Consider the following 14,316-nt stretch of genomic DNA (forward strand, 5'->3'; position numbering starts at 1 on the left):
TTGCCGAAAACGTTATTGTCAAAGTTGTTATCGGCGAGATCTTACTGTAGACTCCTCTTGAGCACCTTCCCCACAAGCCTCTATGTCACTATTGACGTGGGGATGGGGGTCACATACTCGTGGAAAATGGTGTTTTTGAGCCACTCCTTGCCTCTACCTTGCATTTTGTGAGGTAAACTCACGCAGTCAATCTTTTTGGTTATTGTTTTTGGTCACTCGTGCACAATGCGATTCGCGCACTTTGAGCTCGCATATTAGGCGAGCCCACTTTATATATATATATATATATATATATATTCATCATCATCCATACCTCCTTTCCCACCCAAGGGCTGGGTGAGGAGTAGCAGTGTCCAGACAGCACAAACTTGCCCAATCCAAATAGGCCACACTTCCATTCACTCATTATTCAAGCCCTCGGAATCCTGGCTCTACTGGATATGCCAAAAACATTCACTACATTCTGCAGCTTCACACAAACGTATCCAATTGAGACAATATATATATATATATATTTGACACTTTACATCTGTTAAATGCAATAACAAACAAAATAACACCAATTATACAAGGAATAATGTTTTACATCCATCCATCCATCATCCAGTCCTACTTCGCCCCATGAGGAGCGTAGGAGCCCGGGGCTAGGCAAGATGGTCCTGACATTTAAGATGAGAGTGATAAATAATCTTATTATTGAATACAGTGGCTGCTGCAATAAAAAATACAATGGTTCAATAAAGAAACTAACCTCACTGAAAGAGTTAATGAACACAAAGCCATGGAAAATTATGAAACATTATTTCTTTTTATTGAAAAAACAGTGTCAAAACTCACACTGTCTTGCTGTGGTGTTATAACCACCAAAATTACGTTGATTATGACACACACATCAGAGCGTGCACACCACTTGGTCACCCAGAAAAAGATTGGGACGAGAGTATTAGTATTACTACAGCACAGCAAAAAGGCTTGGGATGAGACTATCCTCATCGCCTTGGTGATTGTTAACACTACTGCACGCATAAAATGGCATGCTGAGAAGCCATTCTTCGTGAGGATGGCGCTTGGGTATACTCTCGCTCCAACATAGCGGCGAAAAGCGTTTGATAAAGGTTGGCGATAAACCCAGTGTTATTTTTATGGGTTTTCGTCCTTATGTCTTGGGTCACACATCACATCCACCAAGTCCACACGAAAGTACATACTCTGAGGGACTGTGGGATAGCATTATCTCAATTTTCGACAAGGTGGCGCATGGGTATACTCTTGCACGCGGGGCCACATATATATATATATATATACACACACACACACACACACACACACACACACACACACACACACACACACACACACACCATCTATCTATCTATCTATCTATTGCCAGATGCCTCAATCCCATTTGGGGTGGCCACAAACAAATCTCCTCCACATCGCCCTGTCCTCCGGCATTTCACTGCCCTACTCCCAACTCACACCCCTCTCTCTCATATACCTCTCCACCCCATCCCTCCATCTCATCCTCGGCCTCCCCCTCCCTCTTCCCCCCTCCACCTCACTCACATACACTTTCTTCGTCAGTCTTTCACCCTCCATTCTCTCCACATGGCCAAACCACCTCACCTCAGTGTGTTCCTCATAACGCTTCCTATCACATCCACAGCCACACCACAACGCTCCTTTATATCCTCATTCGTCAGCCTGTCTCTCCATGTGACTCCACAGGCTTCTCTTAAATAACTCATTTCCACTGCTCTCACTCTTGACTTGTGTCCTTCCAACAGTGTCCAAGCTTCACTTCCATATGTTAGAGTTGGTATCACAATACTGTCATGTAGTGACTTTTTCACTTCCATGCTCACTTCCCTGTTTCAAATCACTGCTTTCAAAGGACCAGCAACCTTTCTTCCCTGCTGTACCCTTTTAACCCCTACACCGCGGGCATGTTTACCGATGTTTTGCGTGTGCCGCGGGGTTATTCGGGCTCTGACAGACTCTCAAAAAATATTTGCCAAAAATCAGTTATTAGTCCTAGAATATTAAAATTTTATATGCTTATGGCACATACCTTCAGCTTTCTCCTGGAATGTTTGTTGAGCCTTCGTCAGTTACCGTAGGACTTGTGGAGACCTCTGAAGTTGGGTAATGAAGTCTCCACTTTACACTTCCCGACAACCTGTAATATGATTACCACAGCCAGATATTAACACTATAAACACTACTCTATGATTTTCAAGTAGTTTAGGATTCATACTCCAAAAAATAAACCACTGTGAAAGCAATGAAAATTATGAGCGCGTCTGACCGCCGCACTTGCGCTAGTTCGCTCTTGGTACTCTGTCATTTATTATTCATAAAACCCCTCACACTTTATATTTCTATTACTATATAACACTTATATATATCTACAGTCTTTATCCATAAGTTTCCTTCAGTAGTATTAGTTTATTGTCACTGTAGGGATTCAATTTCTTTAAGTAAAATACGTAGCATTCACTTTCTCGTCCTGTATACTGGCATTGAGAGTGAATGTCACTTTCATCTTCACTCTCATAACTCATAGTATTCAGACATGCTATAGTGAAACTTTCACTTTCATTACTCCTACCGGTAGGGTATATACTCGTATTCTTATAATACTACTCATTTACATTTCTATTTACGTTCTCTATTTTATTTACGTTATTTACATTTCTATTTTATTTACACTGTGTTATGCACTGTCACTTGAAGTAACTTATAAAACTATTTTCCATTGTTCACGTATATTTACATTCATTACTTTCACTTGCTGTTTACACATTATTTACACATTATTTACAATTCCACTTGCACTGTTTTACTCAATAGAAAGATCGTAGTCACTCTTTTATCAAATCAATTGTCAGCCCTTTACCTCTTTCCACACGAGGTTTAGTGGGGGGTAAAGGTCACAGGGCCCTTTGCATGGGGGTGAAAAAAGGCCCTGAAGTCAGCAAGAGGATGAGCCGTACCTCCTTTTCGGAAGATGAGAGAGAACTGATAAAGGAGGGCCGGCCCGGGTTGAGGCCTACTAGGGGTTATTCAGTACTACCAACGTAGCTCTTGAAACAGCTATGTATTTCACTGAAATGATTGGCAGGAAATCTAGACAATACATTATAAATTAGGTAGTTCCAGGTGAATGTAAATATCACTTAGGCTTCTCCCTTCCCTCCTTATATGTATATTTATTACGAAAATAGATTATATGGCATATTTCAAGGGGAAAAAAACAGCGAAAATTAGCAAACGAGTGCACGTGAGGTGTTGTCAGGTGATATTTAGCCAATTCCAGGTGTATGGCACTCTCACTTACCTTATTTCTTTCTTGTATATATTATTTGGTATAAGAATAGGGCATAGGGCTTATTTCAATGGATGAAATCAGTGAAAAATTCCAGGGAAGATTTACTTAGCGTGGCACGGCCGGGCAGGCGAGAGGATAGTGTAATGAAGGGGGGGTAGGGAGGGGAGTCAAGAACGGGGAGAAATGGCTAAATTGTCAACAATGGATGGGAGTACAGATGAGATTAGGAGTGCTGACTAGTGTTGGACATTAGCAGTACTGATAGATGATACAAGCCCCCACTTGGAAGCCCGGGTGAATTCAAAATAACACAGAATCACAAAAGCGACGCCCCGCAGTATGATCCCTTGCTCCCAAGCGTCACGAAAGTGACGCCCCGCGGTTAAGGGGTTAAGCACTTCACCCTCTAAACCTCCATCCTTACTCATCACACTACCCAAGTACTTAAACGCACTCACATTTTCCAGTTCCTCACCATCCAACCTCGCTGTACATTCACTGACTTCACCTCACTCAAAGTCCATCACTTTACTCTTTCCTACATTCACATTTAGATTCCGTTTCTTACACACTCTCCCAGACTCATCCACCAAGCCTTGCAGCTCCCCTTCGTCTTCACTCAACAACACAGTGTCATCTGCAAACAACAGTACAGGGAGTTTCCAAACACTATCCTCTCTCACCAGGGCCACTCCAGCATCCACTACCCTACCTTGTACCTCTTTTATTGCCCTATCCATGAAGAGACTGAACAACCATGGAGACATGACACATCCCTGTTTCAACCCAACCTTCAAAGAGAAAAATTCACTTAGTTCACCATCCACACGCACTGCAGCCTTAGCACCATCATACATACTCTTCACAGCATTCAGCAACTTCCCATCTACTCCATATATTCTTAATACTTTCCACAATCCTTGTCTATCCACCCTGTCATATGCTTTCTCCAAATCCATGAAAGCTGCATACAACTTCTTTCCCTTCTTTAGAAACTTTTCCACTAAAGATCTAAGAATGAATATCTGATCTACACAACCTCTTCCTTTCCTAAAGCTTCCCTGTTCTTCTCCAACTAATTCCTCTGTTCTTTCTCTATCAGTAGGTATCCTACCATACACTTTTCCTGTTATACTAAGAAGACAAATGCCCCTATGATTACCACACACTTCTTTTTCCCCTTTTCCTTTGTACAAGGGAATAATTATACCTGACTTACAATCCTCCGGGACTCTACCTTCCTCCCAGGCCAATTTGCACATCTTCCACATCCATTCTACTACTATCTCTCCCCCATGCTTCAGCATTTCACCACACACTCCATCAATTCCTGGGGCTTTCCCCAATTTAACTTTCTTCATTGCTTCCACAGCTTCTATCCTACTGATTTCTTCCTGTCTTCTCACCCCCCTCCTTCTCCCAGCCATTCCCCAGCCACTTATACTCGCATTACTTCCATCCTTTATGTTCAACAATTCCTTAAAGTGTTCTCTCCATCTGCTCACATTTTCTCCCTTCTCCACTAGTAATCTACCATTTTTATCTTTCACTCCCCTGCTAACCTCCCTTCCACCCTGTCTTACTCTCTTCACCTCTTTCCAGGACATTTTCTTAAAGTCCCTCCACTTTACACTAAATTCCTTCCAAATTCCTCATCCACTCTCTTCTTACTCTCTCTTACTAATCTTTTCACCTCTCTCTTTCTTTCTGCATATAACTCTCTCTTCCACCTCTCAACTTCTTCCACGCCCGTATTTCTCATCCATTCCTTGTATGCTTTCTTCTTTTGTGCCACAGCCTGTCTCACCTCTTCATTCCACCACGCTGTTCCTTGCACCCCCTTCCGTCTTCTCTTCCTCCCACACACCACATCACATGCTGCACATGTTTCTTCTGTAAATATCCTGCACACACCTTCCACATCTCCCATCTGCTCCAATTCATATTTGCCCAATCATTCCTCCACTTCTCTCTTATACTCTGCCTTTTTCTCATCCTCTTGTAACCTTTCCACTCTCCTTGCAACTACTCCTTCCTCTTGTCTTTCCCTTCTTCTATTCCTTTATCTTACTAGGATCCTAATTCTGACCACCACCAAGTAGTGGTCAGAAAGTCCACTTCCCCAACCTCTATAAGCTCTTGCATCCATTACACATCTTCGCATCCTTTCATCCACACACACATAATCAATCATTGCCTTCCTTTCATTCAGTTCCCCACCCACCCTTCTCATCACTTGCCATGTATACCTGTGGATCATTTTATGCCTGAAGAGGGTATTGGCTATCACCAACCGCCTCCCAGCACAAATGTCCACTAACGCACTGCCATTCTCATCTATCTCAGCAGGCACACCCCACTCACCAACTATTCCATCCACCTTCACATTCCCTACTTTACCATTCATATCACTGATCAAAAACACTCTCTCATTCCTTCCAAACTTTTCCATGCACACTTCCACATTTGTCCAGAACTCTTCTCTCACTGTGCTAGCACGATCTTGCGTTGGCGCATACACACACACAGTCACTCACATTTGTTTTTCAACTTTCAACTTAACCCACACAATCCTTGACCCAACTGATCCATACTGTCTTATGCTCCTCTTCCATCTTTTACTCACAACTATACATTCTCCTTCCTTTGCTCTCTCATTCTCACCTACGCCTGCAAATATACCCCATCCCTACTCCCATTCTCTCACACTTTCTCCTCTCCATTTTGTTTCAGTTATTCCACATATATCCACTTTCGCATCCTCAAGCACCTGGACAATCTCTCTCTCTTTCACCTCATCATTCGCTCCCCTTACATTCCACGTTCCGATAACCATGTCCTTTGTCCGGTCCTTGGTCATCATCGTTTGGTCAGTCCTTGTCCGAGGCTTTTTGTTTGTTTTTTTAGTTAGTTGTTTTCTGGGGAGGGGCACTAACCCTCCGCCAACCCTTTTAGTCGCCATTTACGACAAGCAGGGATACTGGGGGAGTATTCTTGAAAAACCCCCCTACCCCCAGGGGGTATATAAGTTTTTCCTACTCATCGTACTGTATTGGTTACCGCCAATCCCATTTTACCCTCTTTTTGATGTAGGGGTCCTAGGCTAGGCTATTCTAACCAGATTTTGTATAGAAAGATGATCTGTTCATTCCCTTTGGTGGCATCATATGGATTACGCTGGGTTCATTTGATCTGAGTATGAAGGTGGGAGGAGGCACAGTGGACCAAGAGTGTAAATGGTTTTGATGAGTTTATGAGAAAGTGGAAAGTGAGGGATCTAATGTTACGATTATGATAAACCTTTTTTTTTTTTTTTTTTTTTTTTTTTGAGTATTTTATATATATATATATATATATATATATATATATATATATATATATATTTGTATATGTATGTATATTATTTTCACCCTGTTTTATAATGTTAGTGGGAATTAGGGTTATGATAATGAAATTAGTATTTTTCTTTTCAGGGTAGTAAGCAGCGTTTCATCATCCCCGTTTCAGGAACTTCTGGTGGTGGTGTACCCATCCGGCCTCAGACTAACCTCACACTACCTGCATCAGCGTTGCCTCCAGGGGTACTTTCCAACACACAGCCGGGCTCCGTTGTTATGATACCTGCACACTATATGTCACAGGTAAATTGCCAGAAAGAAAATTTAGCCTAACTTCATAACATCTTTGTCCAGTAATGTACATAATCAGTTAAACAACACAAATGTGAATATGGGGGTTATGAATGCCTAGAGGCAGGCAGAGGAATATGTGGGGTAAGGTCCAATATGGAGACTCCTAATCTAGGGATTGAGGAGGGAAATGACTCAAGATTGTGACACCTGGAGAGCTTGGCTGTACTGAAAAGACACACTTGCCAGCATGGCCAGTGGTCTCTGAATATGAATGTAGTGTGCATTCTAATTTCAGCTTTGATTAATACAGTAATCTTTCAATGATCCGGCTTCTTTCAGCCAATCCCCATGCAGGTTATTGCAGAGGTATCCCCAATCGGCTGTCCATTCGGCATCAGGCTGGATAATGTGTCAATGTCCATCTCACCCCACTTTCCTAAAATCTTTCCTACAATATTTCCCATGAGTTAGAGATTAAAATTAAGCCTAAAATATGATACAGTATTGATACAGTACATTTAGTGCAGTAATACAGTCCATAGTGTAATCATAATCATACTGTACTCACATAGTGTTGGTATTGATGAAGGGTAGAGTAGTACACCATGCAGTACAGTGCACTTAATCCCGTGTGGCCTAATGGCAAATGGCTCCCATAAAGATTACTCCAGCTCCATCACCTCAGGCTCTATCTCAGCCAAGGGTGCTGGAGCAGTCACCGGAGAAGGAGTGGCAGAGGGTGTGAGGTGGAGATCCAGCGAAGCCTCTGACTTTTTATATATATATATATATATATATTATATATATGCAACTAAGAAGGAACCAAAGGCCATGAGCCCGCAGTAACAGTTCCCTCCAAGAGAAAAACAAAATACAATAGAGAGCCAAATTCAAGATCCGATCATTTTGAGATGCCTGGACACACTGCGTTTGAAAGACTGGAGATCATAGGCAGCAGGAAATACAGACAGAGGGAGACAGTTCCAGAGTTGACCTGTTGCATAAATGAAAGACTGGGAGTAATGGTTAACTCTTGCATTAGAGAGCTGGACAGAAAAGGGATGAGAGTTTGCTGCCAGACGGGTGCTACTCTCCTGTCATAGAGGTGGAGGAATGCAAGCAGACAGTTCAGAGGAGCATTGACCATTAAAGTAGCGATAGAAAAGAGATAAAGATGCAACAGTACGGCGAAGAGATTGAGGTTGAAGGGAGTCAGTAAGAGGAGGAGAGTTAATGAGACGAAAAGCCTTTGACTCCACCCTATTGAGAAGAGCTGTATGTGGGGAGCCTCCCCACACATGAGAGTTGTACTCCACACAGGGGCGGATAAAACCCCTGTATAGAGTCAACAATTGTGCAGGGGTAAAGAAAGAGCGAAGTTGGCTTAGCACACCCAATCTCTTGGAAGCAGATTTTACAAGAGATGTAATATGATCTTTCCAAGATCTCTGCAGCTAGATCTCTGTTGGAGACACCACCCTTGAAGAGGCTGAAGGCTGAGGTGGTGCCATGGCTGAGGTGCCTCGTTGTGACACCGATGGTGCTGTACGAGAGGTTCCTGGCTGAGGTGAAGAAGCAGTAGCTGAGGGGATGCCTGGCTGGGGTGAACGAAGCCGATGTGCTGAGGTAGAGGGCTGGGGTGACAGAGGCCAGTGTGAGGAGATTGAAGACTGAGGCGACAAGACAGTGCGAGGAGGTCGATGGCTAGGGCGACGGAGCGGCCGGCGTCACTGGATGGAAAAAAGATATGATGGAAGACTGCCTGGTGATCCTTCTCAACTGCAGCATTATAACATTTTCTCGGCTTTTTCTCAGGTAGGTGGCCATGGCATCGGTAAAGATGGCCTGGTGATTGGGATGTGCGCAGTAGTCGAGAAGGACATTCACTGCATCACGGATTGCTTGAGTCGCTTGATATCAGCCACTTCATTGTCATCATCCACTTCCTTCTCCCCTGCATCCTCATTATCCCCTGCAGTCACAGACTCCACAATTTCCTGGTTGGACATAGTCTGGTACCCTGGGTCTCCCTCGTCCACTTCCAGCCAATTGTGGATGGTGTCCTCAGTTACCTGTTCTCCTGCAGCTTCCATCTGCTGGATGAAGTCTTGAGCTTCGAATCCGGTAAAGTCAGCAGGGGCCTCTTCACGCTTGAGGAGCTTGTCCCAACTGGCTCAAACATAAGTGCAGAGTGTTCCCTGCAAGCCTAGGCCCAGTTATAGATCACAGACTTGAGGGAATACCACTTGAGATTGTGCAAGGTCCTCTCTCCCCTACTGTCCTTGTCTTGGGCTGCCTCCCCCTTGCCTTCCAGCACAACCATCATGTCTTCCAAAATCCTCTTCCAGTACACCCACTTTGTGCCACGATAATACCCTGGTCCATCATTTGCAAGCTAGAGGTTGAGTTAGGGGACAAGAACATGACCTTAATTCATCCTCCATCTCCAACCAGCTCTTTAGAAGGATCAGTAGGAGCACTGTCAAGAAGGAATAGAGCCATCATTTTGTCCCAGGCAAGGCTAAGATTCTCAGTGTGAAAACAGATATTCATCTTCACAGCATGGTTGTAGAACCACCCTTTGAAGATCTTTGCTGTGAACCAAGCTTTCAGCGGGTGAAAATAAATCACTGGGAGACTATCCGTCTACCCCTGAAGACAACATGGCTATTTTGCATGCCCCACAATAACAAGTTTCAGGCGATATGTATCTGTTGCATTGGCACAGCACAGAGACACTCTGTTACCTCACCTTACAACCAGATATCAACTCCTCCTTCGGGTGAGCCAAGTTATTAGTCTGGGCACACCTGAAGAAGAGGCCAGTTTCATCAGCATTATAAACCCAGTTGAAACATAGATCTTTTTCAGCAAAAAGGTTTTTAAGCTTTGTGCAAAACTCATCTATTCTTTCTGTGTCTGCATCTGAAGCGTCACCATAAGTACTCGTGTTGGAGAGTCCATGTCGAAGTTTGAACCAAGTCAGCCAACCTTCAGAGGCCTTGAAATCTGGGATCTGCAGTTGCTCATCAAACTTGGTGGCTGCAGCCTTCAGCCCAAAGGAACGCACAATGATGCCACTGCCACGATGTTGCCTGAATCCCTTCACGCAGGCCTGGTCGAGTTCGTCATGGCATGGCTTGGCCATCATCTTGCACACATAAAAGAGTCGTTCCATGTTCACCCTCGAAGAACATCTTGATGGAGTTCTTGTTCTTCCGCAGGTCCTGCAGTGTGGTCTGGGGCATATCATAGCACCTGCCCAACCTTGCTTCATCTTGTTGATTATCACCATCTTCTCCATGGTGAGAATGACAAGATGCCTCTTAGGTGATGGAGCCATGGAGACAGTAATTAGGACTATGCACAGGGCAAACAGGACCTGTAGCAGCCAGGGCACCACCACATAAGCCACAAACTCAGCCATCACGCAGAACTAGGGTACAATACAGCAATGAGCGAGGCACGTGGGGCTGCAGGCAAAATCACAGCACGGGGATAGGCAACATGTGAGTGACAAATTCACAAAGCACATGTATGTCCTCACTATACAATAGTCAGAGCACTAGGGCATGGATCACTGAGGGGCCACAAGGTTAGTCACAGCACTAAGGCAACAAGCAAGGCATGGAAAGCCACAGACTATGTCACAGCACGGGTTTAGCCACCACGTTGGTCACTAATGCAGAACATATAGATTCATCCCCACTATATGGCGTCCAGGGAGAGAATCTGAAAACAACGGTAGGTTTGGTGTGCTGAGTGGACTGCTTCCACAACGCATTGTGATTTGCTGGTGGGTTGTGGGGTTTTCCCACAAGCTGATTGGGTCTTGTGTCTGAGCCGAATGATGTACCTCACTCCCTATAGAACTGCCTATTGCTTCCTGTTTCTGAGCTGGATATTGTCAAATTTTACTTGATGTTATTTTACTAGAGCCAAGTAAAAAGTGCCAGATATTGCGGTGAGTAGGATATTGCGACAACAGATAAATGAGTGCTTACTGTACCACCTAAATTGGGATGCTTCTAATACATGCGAGTCTCTTACATGTTACAAAATGTCTCTGACAATCCTGATTTTTATCATCCTTGTGAAAATGAGATTTTGTTAGATGTGTGAAATTTGGTATTTAAGTATGGTATTATAATAATAATTTTATTTAATATAATTTGGCCCTTTGAGGCTGTCTGAAATGTTTGCCATAATTTCGAGGGCTTGAATGATGAGTGAATGGAAGCGTGGCCCACTGAATTGGGCAAGCTTTGGCTGTCTGGATGTTTCTGCTCCTCACGCTGCCCTAGGGTGGGAAAGGAGGTCCAGATGATGATATGGTGATATTTAATTAATTAATTTTTTTTTTTTTTTTTCTGAAATCTACTTCACCCCTTCCTTAACCTTAAAAAGAGGTCAGGGATGATAATGATAGTGATGGTTTACCTGTTTCAGCTGCAGTCTGGTAGCAGTAACAGTGGTGGTGGTGGTGGTGGTAATAATGTGCAGGTAACTAGCCAGCCTCCACCTGGTACCATCATCCCTCATACACCCAAGCCACAGCCTCAACGTACTGTCATTGATGCTAATGGCATCAGACCCAGAAAACCCTGTAACTGTACAAAAAGCCAGTGTCTTAAACTGTAAGTATCATTGGTGGTGGTGTTGTTGTAGCCTGATTCCCATCTGTAATATGGACAAAGTGGACTGCTGGCTGACATTGCTCATCTCCTGTGGTCCACCAACCTCCATTCAGGTTGGGAGTTGAAGAATGTTTGTATAACCAGCTCAGTTGCCTGGTTATATTGATGCATGTATGTGATGGTGTCCTTCTCCATCACCAGTGCTTTCCATAAATAAGGCAGTTATATTCTGCTTCCATATATTGTATTCTGTGCAGAAAGTCCTAGTTATTTAATGACTGATTGAATGCTTGGTGAAACTTCAGGTGAGGTTCCATGCATAAAATTTACATGTGAATTTTTTTCTCAATATAGTATTACATAATTAGCAGCATTGTGACAGCTATAAAAAGTTGCGGAAAGGCTTAGTTTTGAAGATAGCAACTGCAAGACCACCAGTTTTACACGCAAACCTTGGCAAGTGCCACCAGCCATATCAGACTTTTAAGTTGACTCGTCTCCAGAGTCAGTCTGTCACTAATCATTCGTCCCTACAAACCTAACTTAATTTAACCTAACCTAACGAACCTGAATGATTTAGGGATGAATGAGTTTTGAATCCGAATTGACCCATTGCTGCATGTAGGATGCCACCGTCAATGTTAACAAACCTAATTTTGTGCCCTTGAGTAACATGTTATTTTCACAGAATTTGGATGTCATGAATTTTTTAAGCAATCTTTAGCTATTATACATAAATGATATTTCTGCAGATTCTGGGTGTTGTAGTTTACTTTACAGTTATGAAAAGTAATCCATCATTAAATTGTCATCAGTTGTTAATGGGAACTTCTGCAGTTTGTGCAGTTAATTTATTTTTTATTATTACAGTATTATTATTATTATTTCATACTAGGCCCAGGATAACTGACAGAGAAATTCCATATTCAACTTTCATCATACCTGTTAGCTAAACTGATTGGCCAGTTTCCTCAAGTTTGTAGGACCAGTTGTATAGGAAAATTAGTGGTATTTTGGAACACATCATTGATCTAAGAAGGACATTGTTTTTATCATTACAGTTCTTATATAGTTACTTATTTTAGCATGTTACTGAATCACACTCATCTTGAAAACCAAGAATTAATTTATATTGAATGTAGTTCATGCAATAGCTGTTTTTGTTTACAGATACTGTGATTGTTTTGCAAATGGAGAATTTTGCAATAACTGCAATTGTGCCAACTGCTTCAACAATTTGGCTCACGAGGAGGACAGACAAAAAGCCATAAAAGCATGTTTAGATAGAAACCCACAAGCTTTCCGGCCAAAGATTGGGAAAGGAGGCAGTGACAATGAAAGAAGACACAACAAAGGATGTAACTGCAAACGATCAGGATGCCTAAAAAACTACTGTGAATGTTATGAGGTAAGAAGCTTTTTATTTCATTTCATTCATCCATCCCTCCATCCATCATCCAATCCCATGTTGCCTATGAAGAACGTAGGAGCCCGGGGCTAGGCAAGTTGGTCCTTACATTTAAGATGAGAGTGACCAGCCTCACTTATCCCTGGGTGGCATTACGTGAGCAATCAACCCCAACCACCCTTTGGATAAAAACCTTCACCGGCTTAGTCTAATTGGAGCGCCTTAACCCTTACACCACGGGCATGTTTCCCAATGTTTTGCGTGTCCCGTGGGGTTATTCGGGCTCCGACAGACTCTCAAAAAATATTTGCCAAAAATCAGTTATTAGTCCTAGAATATTAAAATTACATATGCATATGGCACATACCTTCAGCTTTCTCCTGGGATGTTTGTTGAGCCTTCGTCGATTACCGTAGGACTTGTGGAGACCTCTGAAGTTGCATAACGAAGTCTCCACTTTACACTTCCCGACAACCCGTAATATTTTTACCACAGCCAGATATTAACAGTATAAACACTACTGTATGATTATCAAGTAGTTTGGATCCATACTCCAAATAAAAACCACTGTGAAAGCAATGAAAATGACGAGCGCGTATGACCTTCCCACTTGCGCTGGTTCGCTGTTGGTACTCTGTCATTTATTATTCATAAAACCCCTCACACTTTATATTTCTATTACTATATAACACTTATATATATCTACAGTCTTTATCCATAAGTTTCCTTCATTAGTATTAGTTTATTGTCACTGTAGGGATTCAATTTCTTTCAGTAAAATACGCAGCATTCACTTTCTCGTCCTGTATACTAGCATTGAGAGTGAATGTCACTTTCACCTTCACTCTCATAACTCATAGTATTCATACATACTAGAGTGAAACTTTCACTTTCATTACTCCTAGGGTATATACTTGTATTCTTATAATACTACTCATTTACATTTCTGTTTACGTTCTCTATTTTATTTACGTTATTTACATTTCTATTTTATTTACACTGTGTTATGCACTGTCACTTGAAGTAACTTATAAAACTATTTTCGACTGTTCACGTATATTTACATTCATTACTTTCACTTTCTGTTTACACATTATTTACAATTCCACTTGCACTGTTTTACTCAGTAGAAAGATCGTAGTCACTCTTTTATCAATTGTCAGCCCTTTACCTCTTTCCACACGAGGTTTAGTAGGGGGTAAAGGTCACAGGGCCCTTTGCATGGGGGTGAAAAGTGCCTGAAGTTAGCAGGAGCAAACAGACGTACCTTCACATTGGAAGATGAGAGTGAACTGATAAGGGTGGGCC

The 14,316-nt window shown here is 42.6% G+C and overlaps 1 protein-coding gene across 1 annotated transcript in view; it reads left to right on the plus strand.

The window, feature by feature from the left end:
- LOC145416881 (protein lin-54 homolog) overlaps positions 1-14,316 on the plus strand; it is a 102,174-nt gene that overhangs the window by 48,525 nt on the left and 39,333 nt on the right. The window contains exons 12-14 of the mRNA XM_080285747.1: positions 6,805-6,972; positions 11,413-11,600; positions 12,771-13,008. Of these exons, the coding sequence (XP_080141873.1) occupies positions 6,805-6,972; positions 11,413-11,600; positions 12,771-13,008 (594 nt within the window). The remainder of the gene's footprint in view (positions 1-6,804; positions 6,973-11,412; positions 11,601-12,770; positions 13,009-14,316) is intronic.

This window comes from Coenobita brevimanus, chromosome 108 (genome assembly GCF_032717465.1).
Source record: "Coenobita brevimanus isolate Jiangsu-jjx chromosome 108, ASM3271746v2, whole genome shotgun sequence".
Classification (NCBI taxonomy): Eukaryota; Metazoa; Arthropoda; class Malacostraca; order Decapoda; family Coenobitidae; genus Coenobita; species Coenobita brevimanus.